General features: G+C 40.8%; 2 protein-coding genes and 1 long non-coding RNA gene across 4 annotated transcripts; 1 reads left to right on the top strand and 2 right to left on the bottom strand.

Annotated features, from left to right (window-relative positions):
- Positions 1 to 79: 79 nt before the first annotated feature.
- Positions 80 to 25852, top strand: LOC127933200 (acetyl-coenzyme A synthetase 2-like, mitochondrial). 2 transcript variants are annotated; one of them, XM_052530000.1, is made up of 14 exons: positions 90 to 822; positions 1047 to 1143; positions 11894 to 12093; positions 12908 to 13083; positions 13930 to 14082; positions 14281 to 14428; positions 15176 to 15313; positions 19966 to 20058; positions 20202 to 20314; positions 21517 to 21643; positions 21957 to 22084; positions 22740 to 22803; positions 23064 to 23185; positions 24386 to 25852. In XM_052530000.1, the coding sequence occupies exons 1-14, from the start codon at positions 477 to 479 to the stop codon at positions 24560 to 24562; spliced, it is 2082 nt and encodes a 693-aa protein (XP_052385960.1). In that variant the 5' UTR covers positions 90 to 476; the 3' UTR covers positions 24563 to 25852. The 2 variants fall into 2 exon arrangements, with proteins under 2 accessions (XP_052385961.1, XP_052385960.1); XM_052530001.1 differs by lacking the exon at positions 19966 to 20058 and having other exon boundaries at positions 80 to 822.
- On the bottom strand, positions 3306 to 5182 carry LOC127933205 (uncharacterized). The gene is made up of 2 exons (XR_008147459.1): positions 3760 to 5182; positions 3306 to 3355 (listed from the first exon to the last, which is right to left on the bottom strand). It is a non-coding gene; the product is annotated as an uncharacterized LOC127933205 (long non-coding RNA).
- On the bottom strand, positions 8118 to 11555 carry LOC127933202 (uncharacterized). The gene is made up of 2 exons (XM_052530003.1): positions 11489 to 11555; positions 8118 to 11085 (listed from the first exon to the last, which is right to left on the bottom strand). Exon 2 carries the CDS (start codon positions 10899 to 10901, stop codon positions 9474 to 9476), a length of 1428 nt encoding a protein of 475 aa, XP_052385963.1. The 5' UTR covers positions 10902 to 11085; positions 11489 to 11555; the 3' UTR covers positions 8118 to 9473.
- Positions 25853 to 26426: the final 574 nt, after the last annotated feature.

Raw genomic sequence — 26426 nt, 5'->3', positions numbered from 1 at the left:
AGTGAAACCGTTTGATTCAAGCGCGATTATAAATTGATCACTTTACCACTTGTGACAGAAAGACTGTTCACATGATGATATGCAACATATTTGGCTGCTTTGAAACGATTTTATTTTCACAGGGAATATGTAAACAAAACATATTGTCGCGTCTTAATCTGAAACCGTTGAAAGTCTGTAAATTGTTTGATAGTTGTGTAAGTGCATTATGACTGTAACAATCCAATTTTACGTAACATCCAAAAATCCCGATCAATAAAGAGTTGGAATCGGCGGTGAAAGCCAAAGCAGCGCCTGTGGTTCAGTTCATAGCATGGTTGGGTTATAAGAAGCTGATTTAGGATGCGGTTTGAGTTTTTCTTCACGCGGGCTCTTTGTCAACAAGTGTCCTCCTCCCTCTCTTGTGAGGAACGGTCACGGGCCACGCGCTGTGGAAACCTGAGCAAACTTCACTCCAGCACAGACTGAGCGGAATAATGGCTGGACGTATGTGCATAAGTTTGCTGAATGCTTTGGCCAGGGGAAATGTAATATTTAGGAACCAGGAATGTGTGCGCAAAAGTAAACGTGTTGTGTTGATCTCACGGTGTCACGCCAGGTCTCTGTCCAGCATCAGCACGGTTCAACCGGACCTCAGCTCGCATCTCGCTGGCAAGACCTACTCAGATTTATATGAACTGTCAGTCAAAGATCCAGAAACGTTCTGGGGATCCATCGCCAGGGAAAGGCTGACATGGACCAAACCTTTCGATCAAGTGACGGACTGCGATCTCACCAGCGGGAAAATCAACTGGTTTCTTGGAGGGCAGCTGAACGTCTCTGGTGAGTGGCACCTTTCTTCTTTAATAGTTTGTCGTGTTGATCGCTGATAAACCTCCACTGGCCGATATGCTAGATCAAATATTTTTATCTATCAGAACAAAAAGGTTTTATTTTAGCTGAGATGGTAATACATTTTCTCACGCTGCTTTATAAATCCACAAATAACAACTTTCTATCTTGTCTACAGTGAGCTAGTAGTAATTTTATATTGCATTGATCGACAGTGAACTGTTTGGATGTACACGTGGCAAAGGATCCAGACAGAGTAGCCTTGATTTGGGAGAAAGATGAACCTGGCACAGAAGAAAGGATCACATACAGGTACATTTGTAGGTCCTGAGAAATTCACATGTGGCTCTTTATCACACCCCCAACCTCATCCACCCCCAGACTTACATTGTCATTTTCAACACACAGGGGTCATAGCAAGCAGTGTGTGTCTCTTTAAAATAACTAGGAACTACTTTCATGATGCTGTTATTTTAGATTTGCCACTAAATAATTTATTCGACTAGTGACTGGTAATAATCAGTTAGTCAGTACTGCCTCCTGATTACGTACTTGTTGTCATTGCCAATAGTAAAAATGTAGCAGTTACATTTTACAATTATTTATATAATACTATATGATTTATTTAGTTGTATGTATTCATATTACAGTATCTATTTTGTATAATTAGCTTTTTATCTATAATGTTTTAGTAATTTTTTTATGCACTTTTCCTTTTGATTAGTTTACGTTTTTCAGTATTTTCTGTTTAGCTTAAATATAAAATTTAAGTTTTAGTGATTTTAGTATGTCTGCTTTCTGTCAGTAATTTTTTCATTTGTCTATTTTCTTCAACTAATATTTACATTTAATTTATTTTTAAGTTAATGAAAATGTTTTAAATAGTTTCTATAAACAGTATCAACAATGCAAGTTGTTGTTCCAGCTGGATTGAGATCTAACAGCATTATTTCCCTTATGAATTCTGACTAAGACTAGGATTGTAGGTTTTCATTTAGATTACCTTTGCAGTCATGTAATGCTCACCTCAAATTAATCTTTAAAAACATTAAAGTCCCCGTGAAACGGAAGTTGCAAACGGCTTTTCTCCAGTGTTGTGACGTATTTCCGAGAGAAACGGAATAATAAATGAGGAAAAATAATGGGCGTGGCTTATTTTCCAACTAGCACCTGATTGGCTCTAGATAAGTAGGTGTGTTCAATTGCATGAGACATGGTTCATTTCAACTCACCGTCGTCAAACTTTGTGAGGTACCAACGGTCTACACTGACGGGACAGCGTTATCTGTTAATGACAGATATTTCAAGAACCCCATTACGTGTTCTGTCCTGTTTTTGGAGTATTCGCGCGTGAAGTGCTTCGAGCACATCCGTGAACACTCTGTTATCCCTCCTTCCTCGAAATGTAATAATATCGATCCATCTGGACCGTAACGAGGAAATTTTAGGGAAAGGGAAAAGTGTTCCGTGAGTTCCACAACCAAAAATGCACCTCCTCGCCATCTCTCCTTTCACGCGCTGTCAATGCTCGCAAACACACAGGCAGCCTGTCTACTGTCAGTTGGAGGGGCGTGGTTACGGATTAAGCAGACGCCCAATTCCTCAAGCCTACGTCATCAGTGAAGGTCCTCCAATGCAGAGGGGAGGGGCATTTTCAGATTTTGATTAAAGATTATGAAGCCAAAAATTTTTTTTGTGTGGATTGACTCGCATGGATGAATTGTTCAGCACAAAACGATCAATTTAGGCGAACAAAGTAAATATAGTCATTTTGATTTCATGTGTACTTTAATAATTTAATAACACTGCGAAATGTAATCTCAAATTGAATATCAGTTTTCATACCATTCTCCATAATATTGTAATAGATTAGAAATCCTGGCCTTGCTGGGATTGACACAGATAACATGCACACTACTGAAGAGTTTGGGGGGAGTTCCTTCACATGCGCTTTCTTATGGAGAACAAAGGCAGGTTTTGAGGGTCCTGTGATGGAATGTGTGCCTCCAACTCTTTAGTGCTTGAAATAAAGATTGAATATTCCTGGCAGGCTGTTTTCTCTCATCTAGCCTGCACACCGAACCTCGAAAATGAACTATTTCTCATCTTTTATGGCAGAAATGTAAAGATTTTGTGAAGAAGCAGTTCGATTGCACAAGCAGTCATGTGTGTAAAAATGACACCTTTAGAAGTGCACATGTGCATGTCACTTTCCTGCTTTCATGGGTGAACAGGAAGTCAAAAGACATTGATGTGCATTAGTATGAAAGTGATACTGTTTTTGTTCCTGGTCTCACAGTTTAGACATTTCTGTTTCTCATTTATGACCCAAGATCCTGATTAACAGTTTCTTCAGACACAATATGGCATAATAATATGTTTGTAGGATTTGGAATGTGAGTTATCAAAAGACTGTGGAAGGGATCACTTGCACTGGTAGGCCGGTCAGAGCCCAGGAACTCAGTCAACAACAGTTCTTTCTTTGAGGACTTTACTTTCCCATTTAGCATATAACAGGTGTGGTCTGTATAAAAATAACAAATACAAAAAGGTGAATAATACAGATTTTAAACCCAACAAATTAACATTACTAGCAATATTACTGAATATAAGTGAAATGCTACAGCTCAATGGATTGGCATATTAGCATCTGAATAGGTAATTTTACCACATAATCCTCATTAACACACTTATACTTGCAATTTACAGCAGACAGATTAACTAAAGACAATCTATCTCAATGTAGAACATGAGAACAGTAGAGATAAAGCAATTGTAAAATATCACGGCAGATATACATAACGTGCTTGTAAACAAACGCTGGTTATGCACGCACAATCTATCGGAAATAATTATTCATATCTGCAAATGCCTGCAAGATTATAACTTAATCTCAATACTAAACATAATTTACCAAGAACAACTCACTTTTAGGATGCACGCACACATATTATGCTTGTATTGGATCGGCTAAATGTCTCTTCTCTTCAACTGCTGCGCAATGGTAAAATGGCGATAAGACTTAAAAGGGCAACACATCTTAAAGGGGCAACACGTCTTAAAAGGGTCATGCATGCAAGCCGTTTGTACAGCCGCCCCCAAATTGTGTTCAATTTGACACTTGAGAACGTTGCATGTGTGTCACTGCTGCTGCGTTGGGGTATTGGTCTCCTCTGTATCATCTTCAGGAATGGGGGGTAGAGCCACAAGTCGAGCTACAGGTCTAGTATAAACCTTCCCTTGAACTTGGACATCCACTTATCTCACTTGCGAATCTTGACTGGGGTGCACCTGGACTACCTTTCCAATTGGCCAATGGGCTCTGGGCTGATGAGGATCCATTATCATGACTATTGTGCCTGTGGTCATATTAGGGAATGTATGTTGCCATTTCTGTCTGACTTGCAAGTTCGGAAGGTAATGGCGGATAAAAGAGGACCAGAATTGGTCAGCTAACACTTGAGAGTGTCTCCAACGGCGACGACTCAATCCCTCTTCTTTAGGGTATATGACTGTAGGTAGTAGGGATGGGCATTCGATTAAATTTTCTTAGTCGATCGTCGGGAGAATTAACGATCGACTATCGATTAATCATTAATATTTTTATAATATAATTAATTATTTAATTTTTATAATAAAAAAATGCAATGAATACAAACATACAGCGTGTTTTTCCTCGGTGAGACCTTTATTACAAGATCAACTTGTGGCAGACAGTTAAACTACGTTCAGGCAAACCAAACATATATGCGCGTGCATATGCAGTGCTCTAAAGCAGCGGAACCTGCAGCTGCTAGCAGGTGTTCTTAAACAGAGACCTCAATTGTTCCAAAATAATAATAATGATAAAAGAATCATGTTAAACAATAACATAAAAAAAACATTATACTACTTAGATCTGACAGATTTTGTCAAAATGTAACTCAAAACTATCCAAGCCAGAAGAAAAGGCCAGATATTAGCCTTCCTAACAATTACACTAACGTAACAAATTATGCTACTTAAAGCCTCATGAAAAATAACTAACTTTAGTAACTAGCATACAACTTCTGCACGAGTCTACGGATTTTTGTTGAGAAATACCGTATAAGCATGTTGACATGATCTGGTGTCAGACGCGACCGCAACCTGGTGACCGTCAGTCCAGCCGCCGAAAACACCCACTCTGAGGGAACTGACGTTGCCAGGATGCACAGGTACATTATTTGAGTCGTGGCCGTGTTGTTCTTAAACACGGCATCGCAATGTTTGCAGTTAACTAGTTCGCTTTATAAATCAAAATGGTCCCACGCCACACTTCGCCGATACATCTTCATGATTATTCTTTGAAATCAAAACGGAAGATCACAGATAACCGAGTAGGGTGTCAAATAATGCCCCCTGGTGGTAAAATATTTAATTGCTGCCACACAGTGAAATTCATTTAATTGCTTGAAGACTCGCACTACGCAACGCAACCTGTATTAGATTAAAAAAAATGCTTTAGATTAATCGATAACAAATTAACATGATCGAGGAAAATCTTAACGATCAATTATCGATAATACAATTTGTCGATTAATCATGCCCATCCCTAGTAGGTAGGGAGTTGTCTAGCCGCCCTGTGAGAAGAAGGTTGGGTGTTACTGGATCAGGATCAGCCACATTACAAGACACATACCCGAGGGGTTTGGAGTTAAGGATGTTCTCTACTTCGATCAGAACAGTCCCGAGTACTTCCTCTGGTACTGTTTGGTCCCCAATAGTTGTAGATAGTGCCATTTTAATGGATCTTATCTCCCTTTCCCACACTCCCCCAAAGTGTGGTGCTGCAGGGGGATTGAAATGGAATGCTATCTTTTGTGGTGCGAGTTTTCGCTGGAGATCAGGTGACATGGCCTGGAATGCCTCGCACAGTTCCCGTTCACCACCTCGGAAATTTGTTCCTTGGTCTGACAGTAATTCTACTGGGGAACCTCTTCGAGCAATAAACCTACGTAGCGACATCAGAAATGAATCTGTGTCCAAGCTGTTAAGCAGGTCCACGTGTAAGGCTCGTGTGGTAAGACACTTGTAGAGGATTCCCCACCTCTTTTCTACTCGTCGACCAATCTTTACAAGGAAAGGGCCGAAGCAATCCATACCGGTGGAATGGAAGGCTGGTTTGTAGAGGCGTAAGCGTGCCACAGGAAGGTCTGCCATTTTGGGAAAGGTAGGTTTGGCTCTGAGTCTTTGACATTCTGTACAGGCATGCTGTAAGATGCGGATGGCTGCTCTTCCTCTTAACACCCAGTATTTTCTCCTTATTTCTGCAAACACCCGATCAGGGCCTGGATGGCAGAGTCTTTTATCAAAATCTTGAAGAAGCAATTTCACGGCTGGATGTCTAGAATCTAGTATGATTGGATGTTTCAGGGCAGGATCTAAGGTTTCTGCATGTCGTAACCTACCACCAACCCGGATTAGATTGGTCGATGTGTCATATTCTGGAGTTAAGGAAAGTAAGCGGCTATTGTGTTGAAGAGGTTTGCCTGATCTCAACCGTTGTAATTCTTCAGGAAAACGCTCACTTTGCACCTTCTGGAGTATGAATGTCTCTGCTGTCTGGTAAGTGTTTGCTGTAGGTTCTCCTGACTCTCCAGCCACCCCATGTAGCTCCTGTGCAATGGCCTTCACCAGCTCTGTCCAGGTCTTGTACTCACTGCCAAATTGTCAGTTTACAGCTACAACTCCACAGAATGCAGATTTCTTGAACTCAGACTTGTCAATCTCGGGGCACTCTGTAGGGTTTGCTGGCCAGTTCTCTGAGGAAAGGAGCAGGAATGGGGGCCCATGGCTCCATCTGTTTGGCTTAGCAAGGTCTTTTAGAGTCTTTCCTCTTGTAAGGTCATCCGCTGGATTTTGAGCTGAATCCACGTATCGCCAAGCGGTGGTGTTGGTAAGCTCATGGATTTCAGCCACTCTGGTACCAACGAAAACCTTGAAATGGCAAGACTCTGACTGAATCCAAGACAGCACTGTAGTAGAGTCTGTCCAGAGAACTGTGTGGCGAAGTGGCAATGTTAATTCCTTCTGCAACTGGGTTTTTAGCTGTGCACAAATTACCGCAGCACAGAGCTCCAAGCGGGGTATTGACAGGACTCTTTTAGGTGCTACTCTAGAACGTGCCAATACGAATGACAGATGGATCTTACCCTGCTGATCTTCAGTGCGCAGGTAGGCGACTGCTCCATACGCGCTCTCTGAAGCATCACTGAACACGTGAAGGTCTATAATAGATCTTGTTTGATCTACTGAAGCTGGTACACATGATCTTGGGAAACTGATTTTGTGAAGAAACTGCAGCTGACTTTCCCATTCATTCCAGCTCTGAACCAAGGCTTGGGGAAGTTGAGTAGCATCCCAGCTGTGCTGTTTGTTCCAAAGTTGTTGGACCAGTACCTTAGCCCTCGTAGTATATGGGAGGATATATCCTAAGGGGTCATACTGACTGGCTTAAACTTTATAAATGATCCTCATGGTTGGAGCCCCATGATCGATAAGCCGGTGACGGTAAGTCAGAACATCTGCTGGGCAATTCCAGCTAAGGCCCAATGTGGACTCTTGGACATCAGTCTTTTCATGGGCTAGCCAGAGTTCAAACCCATCCGATCTTGCTTCAGGTGGAAGATGGTTAATGACAGCTGGAATATTGCTGGCCCATTGCCTCAATTCAAAGCCTCCTTCAGCTAACAGACCTCTCAGCTTATCAACCAATTGCTTAGCCTCCTCTGGTGATGGCAAGCTCTGCAAGCAATTGTCAACATAAAAGCATCGTTCTATGGAAAACCTTACATCATCACCCGGTTGGCTATGGTCTCTTACATGCTGCTGTAAGGCAAAGGTTGCACAGCAGGGGCTGCACGTTGTCCCAAATGGCAGAACCTGCCATTCAAAGACATCAGGGGTGCCCTTTTCCCTGGAGTCACGCCAGATAAACCGAAGAAGTGATCTATCTTCAGGAAGAAGGCGGACCTGGTGGAACATGCCCCGGATATCCGCACTGATGGCGACTGTATGCTCACAGAATCTGAGTAAGACCCCAAGGAGAGATGAACCCAAGATGGGGCCAGCGAGGAGTGAATCATTTAAGCTGAGACCATTAAACTGAAATGAGCAATCAAACACCACACGATTCTTGCCATTATGGTGCACCATGTGATGTGGAATAAACCAGCACTCACCACCTCCTCTTTCTTCTGGACTGAGCTTTCTGATTGCTCCTGACTGAACCAATTTCTGGATTTCGGAGGAATAGGCATCAGCTTGTTGCAGGTCTCTGGCAAGCTTCCTCTCAGTACTTCGTAGGCGTGGCATGACTGCTTCCATAGTGGCGTGAAGATGGGGCATGTCACCTTTACGTAACAAGGGTGTTGCATACCGGCGTATTCCATCCACCTTTATGCGAATTGTTTTGGCTTCCAGCAGTTCGATGGCCCTTTGGTCCTGCTTTGACCTTGTGCACTCTGTTTCATTCCGAAAGGGCAAAACATCCACTTGCCACAGCCTATTAACATTCTTGCACAATTCTGTGGTGCTAAGAGGAAGGGATATGTGGAGACACTCCTTTGGCTTGAGTCGCTGCTCTAACAGGCTGGTAGGGCCCTGCAGTGTCCAGCCTAGTTTGGTTCTTATTGCAGCAGGGCCACCAGGTGGACCAAGTCTTACCGGCTCAATTGGTGTGATCATGTGAGTTTGATCTGCGCCAACAAGGATGAGAGGTTTGGCCTTTTCAAAGCTCTGCAATGGTAGTCCAGCCAAATGTTTGTACTGCTTTTGCAGCTTAGCTATTGGGTACGAATGGTCAATGAGATCAAGCTGTGGTGCAGTAAAGGCTCTGGATATCAGATATCGCTTCTTTGGATTGTAGTATGGAGAAATGTGGAATGAGACTGAAGCCCCTTCAAGGGTTTGCACATCATGACGGATTGTTCTCAGAGCTAAGCTTTCTTCAGTACCTCTCAAGCCAAGTTTTCGTACTGCATCTGGCAGAAGCATGGTACGCTCAGAACCATCATCAGGGATTGCAAATGTGTCTAATGTGCAACTGCCATGATGTAGGAGTACTCTGACAATCTTGAGCAAAACTTTATTACTGCTGACTGGTTTGTTCAGGTAAAGTGTCTGTGTCGCTGAACTAACTAGGCAAGCCTCGGTTTTGGATGACACTGTGACAGGCCTCTCATTTACTTCATGGAGGATTCGTAGATGCTTCCTTTGACAAAGTGGACATGGTTTCTTTAGACCACAATGGGCAGCCTGATGGGCAAGACCACAATGCCAGCATCTCCTATTGGATCGTATCCACTCTGAGAGTTGATCTTTGGTGAGGGTTGGAATTTGAGGGCACTGACTGAAAGCATGTTCAGAGTTCTGACAGTAAGAGCAATATACCATGGGCCTACCTTTAGCTTTCTCATCAACCTTGGCAGGAGAATTTGCAGTGGCTCTCACATCAACACTATTTCCAGACCCAGTCAGTACTGTGGCAGTGGTTTGGCGTGTTCGTGGAGCTACTCGGAACTCTCGTTTGGCTCTGCTTTCTCCCTTGGCAGTTTGATCATCATAGCTTTGGCACCAAGACTCATATTTCAGCCATTCTGCCAGATCTACCAATGAGTATGTCACCCCAGGCCGATGTAACATGTGGCGGCGGAAATCAGCCGTCTTTCAGGTGGCAACTTATTGAGAAGGCGTGCAACATGCGACCCACAATACAACTCCACGCTCCCTGCCTGGCCTAAAGTCTTAAGCAGCCCAACTAGAGACTGCAATTGAAGAGAGAACTTCTCAAAGGCTGAAGGGTCATTGCGGCTTATATCAGGTGAATCAAGAATAGTGGCAATCCGTCTTAATGCTACTTGGTGAGGCTGACCGAACCGCTCATTCAGGGCCAACATAGTGTCTCGATAAGGTGTAGGGGAGTGCAAGAAGGAGTCTGCTATTAGACAAGCATCTTCTAATTTCAAGTGGTCAACCAGTACTTGATATTTGAACATCTCAGTACTATCAGGTGGCAGAAGATTTTCCAAGGCTATTTTTAATCGAGCAAACTCACTTGGGTCTTTGGTGCGGAAGTAAGGAATGGTGGGCGAGGGACCTTTGTAATATTTCTCTGTCAGATCCACAGATGCCATGGGAGGTGACACATTATAGGAAACTGTCCTGTGTTGTTCAGGATAAAGACTTCCTGGTTGTTCATGTGCATTTGGAGGACCTATCTGTCGGGCAGGATACTGGCCATACCTAAACTGGTTATCATATGAACTTGGATAGCCGAAATCCCTAGTCTTTTCAACAGAAGTGAGTCTAGGAGTGATTGTTTGTGTGGTTCTTGTAGTGCTCTTAATCCTTTGCCTGCCGCACTGATTGATATTTTCTGGCTCATCGTATGAAATGGGTGGAGGAGGCTCTGGCCAGTCTTCATCATCTGCATATGCTTCATCGTGGAATTTAACTGATGGATAATCAGAACGGGTGTTGGACATAGATAAAGGCTTTTGCAGACTACAGGCTCTGTCTAAAAGCTGGATCAGCTCATCTTTGGCGGTCTCAATTCGTTTAAGAACAGCTTGGATGGCCTGCTGTGTTTCACGAAGCTTTAAATTCTCCTCTGAGATCCTTTGTAACTTTAGGGAACTAGCATCTGATCTGTCACTCTGGTATCCATCACCTTCATCACCAAGGGGAATGAACTCTGCACCGTATTCAGACTGTAGCTGTCGGTTTGGATATTGTGGTGATGACTGGTAGGCAGGACTGGAAATGTGCTGCTGCAGAAGACGTGGATGGTCACAATGCTTATCCCTGACCGTCAGCCTCGACGGGGAAGAAATGGTGGGTAAACCATGTGCTCTCTTAGGCTTTGCAGCAGATGCTCCAACCTGTGGCGAAGAGTAATCGTCATCAGATGACTCCACTGGTTCTTCTCTTGTACTAACTGGTAACACTGTTTTATGGAAGCTCTGCAAGTCCACCTCATAATCTTGTAAATAGGCTGGACGGCACTTTGTGCGAACCGAGGGGTTCACTGTTTCAGAACTGGCTGACATCTTAATCCAGAGAAGTGATCATCCGGCTCGAAGGACCATTTTGTAGGATTTGGAATGTGAGTTATCAAAAGACTGTGGAAGGGATCACTTGCACTGGTAGGCCGGTCAGAGCCCAGGAACTCAGTCAACAACAGTTCTTTCTTTGAGGACTTTACTTTCCCATTTAGCATATAACAGGTGTGGTCTGTATAAAAATAACAAATACAAAAAGGTGAATAATACAGATTTTAAACCCAACAAATTAACATTACTAGCAATATTACTGAATATAAGTGAAATGCTACAGCTCAATGGATTGGCATATTAGCATCTGAATAGGTAATTTTACCACATAATCCTCATTAACACACTTATACTTGCAATTTACAGCAGACAGATTAACTAAAGAAAATCTATCTCAATGTAGAACATGAGAACAGTAGAGATAAAGCAATTGTAAAATATCACGGCAGATATACATAACGTGCTTGTAAACAAACGCTGGTTATGCACGCACAATCTATCGAAAATAATTATCATATCTGCAAATGCCTGCAAGATTATAACTTAATCTCAATACTAAACATAATTTACCAAGAACAACTCACTTTTAGGATGCACGCACACATATTATGCTTCTATTGGATCGGCTAAATGTCTCTTCTCTTCAACTGCTGCCCAATGGTAAAATGGTGATAAGACTTAAAAGGGCAACACATCTTAAAGGGGCAACACGTCTTAAAAGGGTCATGCATGCAAGCCGTGTGTACAATGTTCATTAGGCCAACAAAAGCTTGTCTCTACTTTTTTGTAGTATAAATACACTACTAAACTAAACCCCATAAATGCCAGTTTGGTGCATTATGACCATGTGACCATGGTGTTTCCGTGCAAGTCTGCATCAATTCAGCACTTGAACCACTTGAAATGAAACTATCACATATTTACTTTCCCATCCGCAGTTTCCTGTTACTCAGCTGTATGTTTATATCTGTAAAACATTCAAATCTCAGGGAGCTTCTGGAGATGACCTGTCGCCTTGCCAACACTTTAAAGAGTTATGGTGTCCAGAGGGGAGAGCGGGTGGCCATCTACATGCCGGTGTCTCCTATGGCAGTAGTAGCCATGTTGGCCTGTGCTCGTATCGGTGCCGTGCACACTGTGGTGTTTGCAGGGTTCAGCTCAGAGGCTCTGGCTGGCAGAATTCAGGATGGTGAGTAAAATAATGTTGCCTTGTCATAAAGCAGTGACCTGTTTATCTCAGCAGCTGTAAAGTTGTTTTTAATACCACTTTACTATTTACTTTACAAATCGTTGCAAAAAATATCCATTATGTTTTTTTATTGTTTTTTTATTGATGCTATTCAATGAGAGAGATACAGAAAAAAAGAGAACTGCAATTGTTTCAATCTATTAACAGAGATCAAAATTAAATTAGTCAAAAAGTTCCTTACTCTCCGAGTCAAACACAAAATAGAATTATGAATGTTAACAAACAAGTATAATAATAATAAAAAAGCAAAACAAATCAATAAGTAAATACGAATATATACATAAAATGCAGCAATAGTTAGAACAATTCTGAGGACTAATGTTTTGCTGACTATTAACTACAAAGATTAAAGTCCTCTACTGGTTATTAAAGTCTTGAAAAGTTCCTGTATACTTTTCAGGAAAGCTGAGCTTGAATTTGAAGAGTCAAACTAAATTAGGGAAAGCTAGTTAGCTAAACAAAAACCCTGGGCATTTTGGGATAAGTGTGTGTACATGATGGTCTGGACAGAGGTAAGTTTCAGAGGGAGTTTGTTCTTAGAGAGACCATTCCTTATCTTATATAATAGAGCAGACACTGAGCAGAATCAGACACTGATTATGAACAAATAACATCCAAAGACAGTGGTTCGGGTGAGACAGTTTTCATAGCTCCCACTGGTAACAAGTACATTCATGTGCTGTTTCAGCTATTGTACATGGACTGGATAGTGTCTGTTTTTAATTGTAATATTTTTTCTCTTCCATATACACAGCCCAGTGCAAGTTTGTCATCACATGCAACCAAGGTGTGAGGGGCGGCCGTATCTTCGATCTGAAGCCCATGGTGGATAAAGCAGTGAAGAGCTGTCCATCTATCCGGCATGTGTTTGTGGCCAAGAGAACTAACAATAGTGTGCCGATGGGCAAACTAGACATTTCTTTAGATGAGGTAAATCATACAGCAGTGACCTCCTGCAGTGTACAGAATCAAAAGCCAAATTATAATTTGTTTTTGTTATTATTTGGTCTTTATATACCTCTGCCAGGACTCAACAGTAGGGATGGTCGGCAAGAAAGGAGAAATGCTTTAGAATAAGTAGAATATTACATTTGTCTAAGTATCAAATACATATACCTTTTCAAGTGTATTGTATCTGTGTGGCAAGCCACTTTCTGGTAGTTTTGCACTTTTTTTTAGGGTTTCATCTACCAGTAACAGAGTTTTTGCAAAGCTTTTTAATGGTTTGTGAAGTGGAGAAGGAATGTGTCCCTAAATTGTACCTAATTAGGGCACAAAACTAGGAGTATACAGTAGTTTTAATTCTACTTAATTTTTTGAGTAATTGGGGGCACAGTCCATCTTGTTTTGTCTTGCCAGAAGTGCCTGTGTTTGACTGTCTCTCTCGTGATGTTCACCACTCCTTGTCTAGAATTGGTCATAGTGGTCACATGTTAGCCAGTTTGACAGTATTCTATTTGTAGGGCCAGTTCTAGGAAATACTAGATTACGTGTGATTTAAAAAATAAATAAATAAATGAAATAATAAAAACCGTAGAGGATTACTGTGCAGAAAAGCTGGTCTGGGCCTCGGGAAACTCCACATGGTGTGTGTATGTGTGTGTATATATATATATATATATATATATATATATATATATATATATATATATATATATATATATATATATAATTAGTATTTACCATTTATACAGCAATACACACAATAAAGCATGAAAAAAAAAATAGTGCTGATAATATAAGTCAAATACTATATACTTTTTCTGTCTGTTCCAGGTGATGGCGGGCCAGTCGTCAGTGTGTGCTCCAGAGCCAATGGACAGCGAGGAGATGCTGTTCATGCTGTATACCTCAGGTAGTACAGGTAAACCCAAGGGCATCGTGCACACACAGGCCGGTTACCTGCTCTACGCTTCCCTCACACATCAGGTGTGTCTGAGCTTCTCTGATCACATGCATGCTGTCAAACTAAATGTATATTTATATGTGTATTAGTGTATAGGTGCGTGTGTGTTAATATATAGATTTTTTTCAAAAAAGATTTGACTTTGGATGGTATAGTATATGTATATTATAGGATATGATGTATAGCGTTATGCTTGTCTGTCTACCTGTCTGTTGTTGCAGTATGTGTTTGACTACACACCTGGAGATGTATTTGGCTGTGTTGCTGACATCGGTTGGATTACGGGGCACACTTACGTGGTGTACGGACCCCTGTGTAACGGAGCCACATCTGTTCTGTTTGAGAGCACACCTGTGTACCCTAATCCAGGTGAGATATCAAGAGAAATGACCAATACTTATGATCCATGCAGTATAGATAATGTGCGCACTTCTTTTTCAGGTGCAGATTCAGTTGTGGTGTAGTGGTTTATTGGCATGATGAATAATTAGTATTTACATTGCCGAAGCATTGCACCGTATCTGCCAAAAACATAAAAGGTTATTTATATTATTAAGTTAAGTTGATTACAATGAATGTTTTCAAATGCATCACATCCTGTTTAATTCTCTCTTCAGTGGAGTGTCGGTCATGTTCCTCTTCTCATCCATTCTGACAGAGGTGATGACCCCTCTAGATCATGCCAGATAGTGATAGTGTTCCTGTCCCTCCCAATCCTTCAAACTGAATCAACTTCTTTTGTTCAGTTCTCAGATAAAATGATGCGACACATTAACCTGTATAGCAAGTCTTATCTACCTTTATGAGTGTATTTTAATGGAAATGAGCCCTTATGAGTGGCTGTAAAGCAGTGTACTCTTTAAAGTGTGACCTCCACTTGAAACCTTTTCTGCGATGTTCTCCTAATAAAACCTACTTAAACCTGGTTTTCTAAAACTGGTATCAATTAGGAAATGTTTTTCTGTAATGTTTGTAGTCATAATTACTGTTGATGTTCATGTTTAAAATTGCTTTTTTTTTTTGGTTCCATTACCGGTGTTCTGTTGAAGAGCTGTCTCTGGTTCTCTTCATTATCCTTGTCTTGACTGTTAGAATGTGTTTTGTGACTGTTTTTAGGTCGTTACTGGGAGACAGTTCAGAGGTTAAAGATAAATCAGTTTTATGGAGCTCCTACTGCCATCAGATTACTTCTGAAGCATGAGGAAAACTGGGTGAAGAAATATGACAGGTCATCACTGAAGACACTTGCATCTGGTAAGCTTACAGAGGTTTAGTAAATAAATAAATACAAATTAATTAATAATACAGATATTGTTATGTTTTTGGAGGTATAATATAATATATTTTTGTTATAGTATACTACCATTGAAAGGTTTGGGGACAGTAATATTTTAAAAAGAAAACCATGTACTTGCAAGGATGCATTAAATTGATCAAAAGTGATAAAGACATTTATAATTCTACACAAATATTCTATTTGTTTGTCCTATGAACTTTGTATTGATCAAATAACGCTAGTTACGCATGTAACTGTGGTTCTATGAATTCTGGATGACCGCCAGAGGCAGTGTAAACACTATAGATTATCGCTGCACCAGCTAGATAGGTCGAGATAATATACCAACATGGCGTCACATGGCGTGACGTATGCTGAGCCCTGGAAGTTATAGGCTACAGTAGCTCAAATCGTCCTCGGTATGCCTTTCTCGCGCATTCCGAGTGACTGAGAACTCAGGCAGTCATCCAGAATTCACAGAACCACAGTTATATGGGTAACTAGCATTCTGTTTCATTCTTCCTGACCGCCAGAGGCAGTGTAAACACTATGGATGACACATACCAACGTAGTCATGAGGAATGCCACCCACCTGAAAAATTAAGGCTGCTCCAGAAGAACTGCAGAACTAACGGCGTGATGAGCAGCAATGTTGACCTTATAAAAACATGCAAACGTGAATGGAGAAACCCAGGTAGCAGCCGTGCAGATATCCACCAGGGAAACTCTAAAAACAGCACATGAAGATGAGATGGCCCTAGTGGAATGGCAAGTAACCCCCCAGGGCAATGGTCTCCCTGCTGCCTTGTAAGCCAGCATAATGGTCTCTACTATCCAGTTCGACAACCTCTGCTTCAATACTGGAGCACCTTACTTCACACCACCATAGCAGACAAATAACTGGTCTGACTATCTAAACTGAACAGTAGAGTTCACATAACACCTCAAGGCACGAACAGGACACAAAAGTTGGGCACTTGAGTCAGACTCTGAAGAAGTCTGAAAAGAGGCCGTTCAATGTGCTGATTTATGAACTGAGGAAGAAGGATCTTCGGAAGATAAGGATTGGGTCGTAGAACCACCCCGGAGTCATCTGGTAACCAGGATTTAGCCCAATGGCCAGACCCAAAGCTGCAGATGAGCTGGGTCCGGGTGCCAAACACTGCCCTCCAGCTGGGAGAGGTGGTCCTTCCTGGGAGGAAGCTTCCATGGATTTCCTGTCATAAGTCTCAGCAGCTAAGGAAACCATTGCCTGGCTGGCCACCGTGGTGCCACAAGTAACACTTGTGATCCTGTGCAACGTCCATAACAAAGGGATAGGTGGAAATGCATAGCAGGCAGTCCGGCCATTCGTGAGACAGCGCATCCTGGCCCAGTGGACTGGACACCTCTGTCCTTGTGAACCATAATCGGCAGTGGGTGGTCCTCTCTGAAGCGAAAAGATCCACCTCTGCTCTCCCAAATCGTAGCCAGATCTCCTGCACTAAAACTGGATAAAGCCTCCATTCTCCTGGATGTACTTGATCCCGGGAAAGAGCATCCGCTGTCTGGTTGCACACTCCTGGTATATGAGCTGCCCTCAGTGAAGCGAGTCGTGGCTGACACCATGTCAGGATCTCATGAGTCAACCATAGAGACCTGAGGGATCTTGTGCCGCCCTGGTGGTTCAGATGGAACACTGTTGAGGTATTGTCAGACCGAACAAGAACATGGCGGCCTGCCAGAACTGGCATGAAGTACTTTAGGTCCCAAAACACTGCCCTTAGTTCTAGCAGGTTGATATGCTCTGTGGCCTGGATCGGTGTCCAGCGCCCACAAATACCCCTCCGATTCCACGTCGCCCCCCATCCTGTGAGGGAAGCATCTGTTGTGCCAACTCCCGACTAGAGGGAACAACACCCAGCGGCACTACTGCCTTCAGAAACTCCAGAAACAGAAACTGTCTCCACCTCCTCAACGCACATATGCAATGGTGAGAAATTACAACCAGGCGATGGCGATGCCTGGTGGGATCTAGCCGTAAACTGTTGTTCCATAACTGGAGTGGTCTGAGGTGGAGTAAACCCAAGGGGATCAGCACCGTAGCTGCTGTTAACATCCCTATCAGTCGTAGGACCACCTCATACTGTACCGTACCGTATTGCGAAAGCAAGCCAAAAGCTGCAGAATGTTCGTCACACGTTCCTGAGACAGGGAGGCAGACATTAGACAGGAATTCAGGGTCATTCCTATGAACGTAGTGGTCTGTGATGGGACCAGACGGCTTTTTTTCTTGTTCACGGAAAACCCCAGCTTCTGCACATGTCTCAAAACCATTCTGGAGTCTTGTACAGCCTTTCGCTGTGTCGGTGCACAGAGAAGCAAGTCGTCCAAATAAGGAAGAATGCGCATACCTCTCATCCAAAGAGGAGACAGAGCTGAGCTCACACACCTTGTGAAGACGCGAGGAGCAAGGGAAAGGTCGAAGGGTAGCACTTTGAACTGGTAAGCTTGGTTTAGAAAACTGAAACGCAGGAATTTTCTGTTATGTATAGCAATTGGGACGTGAAAGTATGCATCTTTCACGTCGACACTTACGAACCAATCGTCTGCAGTCACAGACCGAAAAACGTCAGCCGTGCAAAGCATTCGAAAAGGGAGGACCTTCAGGAACAAATTCAGAAACCTCAAATCGAGAATTGGGTGGAAGCCACCGTCCTTCTTCGGAACAAGAAAATATGTTGAATAAAACCCGTCTCCCTGAACGAGAGGATGAACTTTTTCTATAGCTCCCTTCTCTAACAGTGAATAAATTTCCAGAGAACCCTGTCTCTGACAACTGTAGGAATAATTCTTGAAAATCTGGGAGGCCGGCGTCGAAACTGTAGAGTATATCCCCTGTTCAGAGTCATCTTCACCCAGGGGTCTGCCGTATTGGATCTCCAGTATTCGAACTGATCTATTGAAAAACTATCGACCGTCGGCCTTACTGTTTCAGGCTTTATGTGTGCGATTTTTAGTGTTCGCGGGGGGATGCTGACGGGGTCCTCCTGAAGGCTGTCGATGTGGTGGGCGAAAAACCCTCAAATCTTCAAGAACACAAGGTCTTTGAGGGGGCTGTGGCTGAGGTGCAGCGTGCCAGCGAAAACGTAGCTCTGGTGTGGCATAGTGATGTCGGGTCTAAACCGCTGGCTTCCTAAAAGCAGGATTGCGCTGCCCCTGTGTCAGTTGATGATTGGCTTCGGACAGCTTTACCCTTTTTTCCAACAGTTCCGAGACATTTGGACCAAAAAGATGCCTGGGAACAAATGGAAGATCTCTCAAGGTCATCTTACAGTCCTCCGGCAGTCGTGCTTGGGCAAGCCACACTTGACGTTGGGCTGCCAGAAGCGTGGCTTTAAGAGTATCCAGCTCACGGGTCACAAGGCCTGTTGTCAGCAAAGCAGTTTGCAGAAATTGTGAAACAGACATTTGCAGATTGTGTTTTCTGCTCAAGTAATGTAGGCAACAGACTCATATGCCTTTTTTAGCAAGGAATCCATACGACCGCATTGCGCACTGGGACATCGCACATTTCCTCATAGGGCCTCATCAGGGGACACCACCAAAGCTGCCACGGGCTGCTCTATTTCCGGTGCACGACCCACCCCAATAGCATCTGCTTCAGCCATAGATGCTAGCGTTCGAACAATCTTTGAGCGCCGCTTAGGCAGACAAGAACCAGTAAAAGCATTAGAGAATTCAGACAAAATCCTTACATGGTGGCATGGCAAAAGAAGTTGCAGCTGTGGCCCGTCTGAAAAACACATTAGTTTGGGCAGATTGTACAGGTGACTCATCAAGTCCTAGACGAGCAACTGCCATTTTGAAGCACACCCAAAGTATCATCGGAGGAGGACTGGGTTTGTCCAGACAGTGTTTACACTGCCCCTGCCGGTCAGTAAGAATGAAACAGAACCCTGTAAAATGTATTATGGTTTCAACAAAAATACAGCATCACAACTGTTTTTGATAATAATAATAATAATAATAAATATTTTTTGATCATCAAATCAGCTGATTAGAATGATTTCTGAAGGATCATGTGGACACTGAAAACTAACAGTTCTAACAGTTTATCAACTTTCTATGAAAGTCTTTGTGTCTTTTTAGCAATGTATTACGACTTACCCCCAGGTTACTTCGGGGGGTTACTTTCTATCATAGGAGGGATAAGTGCATTGCAAGGGCACAGTGGGGAAGGGGAATTAATAATCTGGGTTTGAACTGAAGACCTTTGTGTTAACGGCCCAAAAATTGTACTTCCAACACCATGGTATAGTCAGCTCTTTATAGGAGAGAGTTCAGCCACTGTTCAAATTCAGCCTGCTTACGCTGGATGATTTTTAATGAGTCTAGTCACACAGCCTTTGAGATCAACAATGGAAAATCTGACTTTGTGCCAAACATTAAGGACACTAGACTACTTCGCAGCCGTTCTGGGTTTTGTTTGTCCCTTTAGGGCCTGTCAGTTGAAAAGATAGAACTAAGATTTCCTTGAATTGGCAAGTCACTCAATCAAATCAACTTAGAGGCAAGTTTTTAAGTGCAGTGTTTTGGTTGATGAATTTGTCAATATAAATGACCATGTGAATGTGTGATCTGTTGACAGTTGGAGAGCCCATTAACCACGAGGCATGGGAGTGGTTTCATAATGTGGTCGGGGATGGACAGTGCCCTCTGGTGGACACATGGTGGCAGACTGGTAAAACGAACACCCCACGAGACTCTTCTTGTCCGAGTATCGTACCCTTAGTCCTTAGTCTAGCAGCACTGATGGGATGATTTACCCCATGTGTGATGTTATTTAGAAATAAATGGATGATTCACTGGGCTCTCTCTCTTCAGAAACCGGCGGGGTGTGTATTGCCCCACTCCCAGCTGAACCAGGAGCAGAGATCCGGCCTGCAATGGCTATGAGACCCTTTTTTGGCATACAGCCGGCACTACTCGGGGAGAAGGTGAATTAAATTCTTCAACAACACATCATTACAGAAGCACATCCACCTCAAAGTAAAAAAAAATTCAAATGTCAAAAACAGAAAGACAACTGGCAGATATGAATTGACATTGTGAGATACAGTGATAATTGCGAGAAATAAAGTAGCGATTGTGAGATGTGCTGTAAATCCCCAATTGTAAGATGCAGTAAGATTCTAAAATATAAAGTTAAAATTCTGAGAGATAAAAGTCATAATTGTGAGGAATTATGTTTCAGTAGAGATATGATAATCTAAAATAAAGTTATATTGTAAAATAATAATTCATAATTGTGAGAAATTTGCAATTGTAAAGATATAGTCATATTCTGAAAGTTACAATTTCAAATTAAAAGTCAGAATTGTTAGAAATAAGATTGCAAACATGAGATATAGTTGTCTAAAAAAAATAAAATTATAGTTATGAAATAAAAAGTCATAAATGTGAGATATAAAGCTGCACTTATAGAAAATAAAGCACAGTATAGTCATAAACTGAAAAAAATGGTTACAACTGAAATAAAAAGACATTTGTGAGATATAAAGCCCCATTTGCAAGAAATGGTCACAATTGTGAAATATAGTAATAATCTGTCAAATTAAAAAGTCACAATCACAAAAAAGTGACTGTTGAGAGATACAGAGGCATAATAAAACTCACACTGTCAGACTTGTCAGTTATAACAAATAAAGTCACAGTTGTTGTATATAATGTCCCAGTGTGATATATAAAGTTACAGTTGTGAAACGGTCACATTGTGAAATATAAAGTCAATTACAACAAATTAGTTCTAATTAGCTCTTTACTTCCTGGTTTTTCTAATGTAGTTAACACCTGTTCTAGAAAGTTGCTAGCAGACTATCCGACCTAAAGAGGGTTATATTTGTCTTTTGCTCTGCCTGGTTCTGCCTGAATCCATGCGTCCAGCTTGATTAAAGAAAGCTTTGTGTTACAGACAGTGATGAACTTTGAACCCTCAAATTCTCTACTGCAGCTGGAAAAAAAAGTGAAATAATGCATGCTGAAGTGCATGCAGTCTCCTCTGAGGCGCTCTTTTGTTACGCTCCCGGGCTATTCAGAGAGATTTTTACCTCCTCCCATTAAGATCATCCAAGGAGGGACATAACCTCTCAGTGCACGTGTTTTTAGTAATGTAGAATAATCAATTTTGCTTTATCAACAGGGACAGATATTAATTGGAAATGATGTCAGTGGAGCTCTGTGCATCAGCCAGCCTTGGCCTGGAATGGCCAGAACCATATTTGGAGACCACCAGAGATTCGTGGATGCATATTTTAAACCGTACCAAGGTGAGCAAGACCCCAGAGGCTCTCGAAGCTCCTTCTTGCTAGGAAACTTATGAAACCGAAAAGTTGGAATACTTGCTGAATTATTTAACTGTTCTTTTTGACTTTGACTTCAAAGTGAGGGCATGAGAGGAATGTTAGCAAACCCTATCTGGGAAAATGTCAAAATAATCTGTTTGGATTTTTCAAATGTGCCTTCTGTTGTTGTAGATTGTACTAACTCCATTTTAATTTTCACTCCATAAAAAGTTTCAAATAAAGTTAACATGAAAGTGATCAGAGGTATAAGACAGTAAAATGGTGTAATCTGTCATAGGCCAGTATTTTTCGGGTGATGGGGCGTACCGCACTGAAGACGGTTACTACCAGATCACAGGGCGGATGGATGACGTCATTAATATCAGTGGGCATCGGCTGGGCACTGCTGAGATAGAAGATGCACTGGTGAGACCCCAGGAACCTTTATCATAAGCGTAATCTAGCATTCTTGACCCCAATGCATTCTTTCAAATCATTTGAATATCCCCGCACTGCAATAATTGGGCAAATTAGACCTGATACAAAAGTGTTCTATAGAGAGTCTGTATTTACAGAGCTATGGAAATGCACTGCGGTTACTCTAAAAGTTTGGGGTCTGTAAAGGTTCAATAAAAGATTTATTCCAAGCGCACCCTCGTCTTCCTCTTTAAATTCTCAAGCTCATTATAGCAGGATTGATTCTGATTGGCTGTCAATGTTTTTATCGTTCATCAGATGGAAAAAAATCATTCTGAATGTGATTCCAACTACAGTATATTGTTTCTCTATGCCTTTATCGTAATAGTTGTGGTGTGGACTCTGCTATTCTTTAATATTGAGAACGATCACAGGAATAACTGTTAAAACTATAGAATAATAGTAATATTTTGAAAAGTTATTACAGTTTAAAATAACTATTATTGTTTTACTGACTTTTTGATTTAACTTTTGATTTAACAAATGCAACATAAGATACTTTTTTCAAAAACATTAAATAAAAAAATAATACTGACCACAAACTTTGGAATGGTAGTGTAGAAGCAAACTTTTTGGTTGACAATGTGTGTTTCTCTGTTACTAGGATGGACATCCAGATGTTCCTGAGACCGCAGTTATCGGAATTCCCCATGAGATCAAAGGAGAAGGTGAGGCCCCCTTCGAGCCCTCGATTTGTTCTTCCTCTCACCTTTGTCATTCATGAGCCATCTGGAACACCCCCAGCAACCAGAGACCTTTTGACCACTTCCATTGTGTGCTTTACAACACCCTTGGTCATTGTGAAAACAACATAAAATAATAGATATAATTGACCATCACATAATCAGTGATCAAGGCGAATCAGATCTTACTTTGCCAAATGTTGACATGTCTCTCACTTTCTTTTCCTATCTTTCTCTTTCACCAGTTCCATTTGCATTTGTAGTTTTAAAAGAATCTGCTTCTGAGAACCAGCTTGCTGTTGTGGAAGAACTGAGACACCTAGTGGCTACCAAAATAGCTAAATATGCTGTGCCTGATCATTTCCTGGTAAAATCAGTGACTTTTTTAATGGAACCTTGTTGTACAGTGTTAACCCTTGATTTATATTTTTCTTAAGGTGGCCGAGATAGCTCAATGCGCTGCAATTTAAGAAATCACATGCAAATTGAAAAAACACCAGCAAATAATAAAAAAAAAACATCATCAATTTGACAGCACAAGTGTTGCAAATCATCACAACACATGCATTTAACTAAATGTGCTGCAAATCATCACAACACATGCATTTAACTAAACGTGCTGCAAATCCTTCACAACACATGCATATAACGAAACGCGCTGCAAATCATAACACATGCATATAACGAAACGCACTACAAATCCTTCACAACACATGCAAATTAAGAAACGCTGCAAATCCTGCTATTTACTATGCTTCATTAATTGTTTCTTAATGTGCAGGTGTTGTGATGATTTTCAGCACGTTTAGCTAAATGCATGTGTTGTGAAGGATGTGCAGCGCGTTTCGTTATATGCATGTGTTGTGATGATTTGCAGCGTTTCGTTATATGCATGTGTTGTGATGATTTGCAAAGTATGTTATATGCATGTGTTGTGATGATTTGCAGAGTATGTTATATGCATGTGTTGGGATGATTTGCAGCATTTCTTAATATGCATGTGTTTGGATGATTTGCAGCGTTTCTTAATATGCATGTGTTGGGATGATTTTCAGCGCGTTTCATTATATGCATGTGCGATAATTTGCAGCGCGTTTCGTTAAATGCATGTGTTTTGATGATTTGCAGCGTTTCTTAATATGCATGTGTTGGGATGATTTTCAGCGCGTTTCATTATATGCATGTGCGATAATTTGCAGCGCGTTTCGTTAAATGCATGTGTTTTGATGATTTGCAGCGTTTCTTAATATGCATGTGTTGGGATGATTTGCAGCGCGTTTCATTATATGCATGTGTTGTGATAATTTGCAACACTTGTGTTGTCAAATTGATGAAGATGTTTTTTTTTTTTGTGCTTGTGTTTTTTCAATTTGCATGTGTTTTCTTAAATTGCAGCACATTGAGCTATCTCGGCCACCGTATATTCTTATGTAATTTACAAAGAATGATTATGACTGATCACAGAACAGTTTTTTTGTTTTAAAATAACTGTCAGTGCAGATCTGTTGCACAGATGGTTTGGAGATTTATTTTGTCGGCTGTGAAAGCATCTCTTCTCTCTTTTAAGGTTGTGAAGCGTCTTCCTAAAACACGCTCTGGGAAAATCATGAGGAGGATCTTGCGTAAGGTCGCCATGCAGGACACGAGCAACCTGGGGGACGTCTCCACGCTGGATGACCCCTCCGTCGTTTCAGAGATCATCGAGGCCCATGAACAAAACAGAAGTCATGCAGCTAGGAAGTAGAAAAAGACTGTTGGAATGTTGCAACGATTATTTTGAGGAACTGTGATGACAGGGAAACTGTACAAGTAATTCACATGTAAATGTGAGAGTAAATATGTTAGCACACAGAATGCATAAATTGCAGGTTAAATGCTCTCATATGTAGTAAAACTTGCTCATTGCCACCTAAACTGGATGTTAGCCCCTCCTTAAGACAACTTGGACAAACCTCTTTTAAACCATAATTATGAAGTTCTGCACAGTGTTCTTCCTGTAGTCAGAGACTATGTGAGATTTGCTGTGTCACACCAGTATTGTTTGCTTAAGAGATGATTTCATTTATAAGGTGCTCAATCAGTTTGTATTCCATGTTCTCCTTTTTTTCCAGTTGTATGTTTTCATTTTCTAATGTATATAATTATGACATGATGCCCTTATATTATTTAAGTGGAAATTTTAAGCTTCTCTCTTTAATTTCACTACCGTTACTTATTTACAAAGATTAAGTAGTAACACTTTAGAATAATGGTCCTTTAGTTAATGTTAGTTAATTAATTAACATGAACAAACAATGAACAATACGTTTATTACTGTATTTATTCATCTTTGTTAATGTAAGCTAATGAAAATACAGTTATTCATTGTTAGTTCATGCTAATTCAAAGTGCATTAACTAATGTTAACAAGCACATATTTTGATTTAAATAATGCATTAGTAAATGTTGAAATGAACATCAACTAAGATTAATAAATGCTGTATAAGGATTGTTCATGTTAGATCATGTTAACTAAAGTAGTTAACTAATATTAACTAATGGACCGTTACTCAAAAGTGTTACCGATTAAGTTTATCATCACTTGATTATAAGGATTTCATTGCTTTTCATAAAACTGTGAACTGATTCTATGTATTCTTTTTTCTTCCCTTTTAGCCAGTTGCAAACAGTGACCCTGCTCTTATTCTAATAATAGACTGCATTTAAAAAAGCTTTGCACAGGCTGTTTAATGCTGATAATTTACTACGTGTGTCTTTACACAAATACTACATGATGTAAATAGCCTAGAAATGAAAAACACAGGAACTCATAGTGAGTCCAGCTGCAATATCATGATGAAATCATTGTGATGTTGTTATAATGATTATTAATTTTGATTAATATAAAGTTTTTTGAGGTCAGCATCTCATATTCTGGTCTTTGATAAACAAAACACTATACTTTGAGATTTTGTTGTGCAAGGTAAACCTCACACACTCACACCCAAACATTCATATGTTAACATACATGGAAAAATAAACCAGTGTTTCAAAAGGTGTGTGTTTTCTGCATGAGTGTGTGTAATGTGCATTATAGAACAAAATGTCAAGCATCTTCAAGTTTTTTACAGTATTTGACTCATTAATTGAATAAAATAGAAAATCTTGAGGGAAGCGGTGGAGAATTAATCTTTATTAGTCAGGTTTTGTCTTCACAACTAAACAATTCTATTCCCGGAGAAAGACAGAACTGAAAACTGAAATAAAATGTGTTTCTTGAGCTGAGATTGATTCAGAGGATTTTTTATTATATATATATATATATATATATATATGTATATATATGTATGTATGTATGTGTACATTTATATATTATATTTAAGGAGCTCATTAATTAAAAACAATTTGGAACTCGTCCACAATTTTTTTGTGTTGTGTCATTAGTTGTGTCTTAATTTGATTAATAATTATTACACAAATAGTATTTTAAAATTACCTTTCAAAAAAAATTTTTTTTTACTCTTTAATTTACTATTAATTTATTCTTCATTTTTGTCTATTCTGTATTATTCCACCCTTGATATTACATATTATTCTTGCTATTATTAACCTATTGTTGTTCAGTTATT

The sequence above is a fragment of the Carassius gibelio genome, chromosome A17 (genome assembly GCF_023724105.1).
Source record: "Carassius gibelio isolate Cgi1373 ecotype wild population from Czech Republic chromosome A17, carGib1.2-hapl.c, whole genome shotgun sequence".
Lineage (NCBI taxonomy): Eukaryota > Metazoa > Chordata > Actinopteri > Cypriniformes > Cyprinidae > Carassius > Carassius gibelio.
The sequence above is the reverse complement of the archived record's forward strand: the minus strand, read 5'-3'. Positions and strand labels throughout refer to the sequence as shown.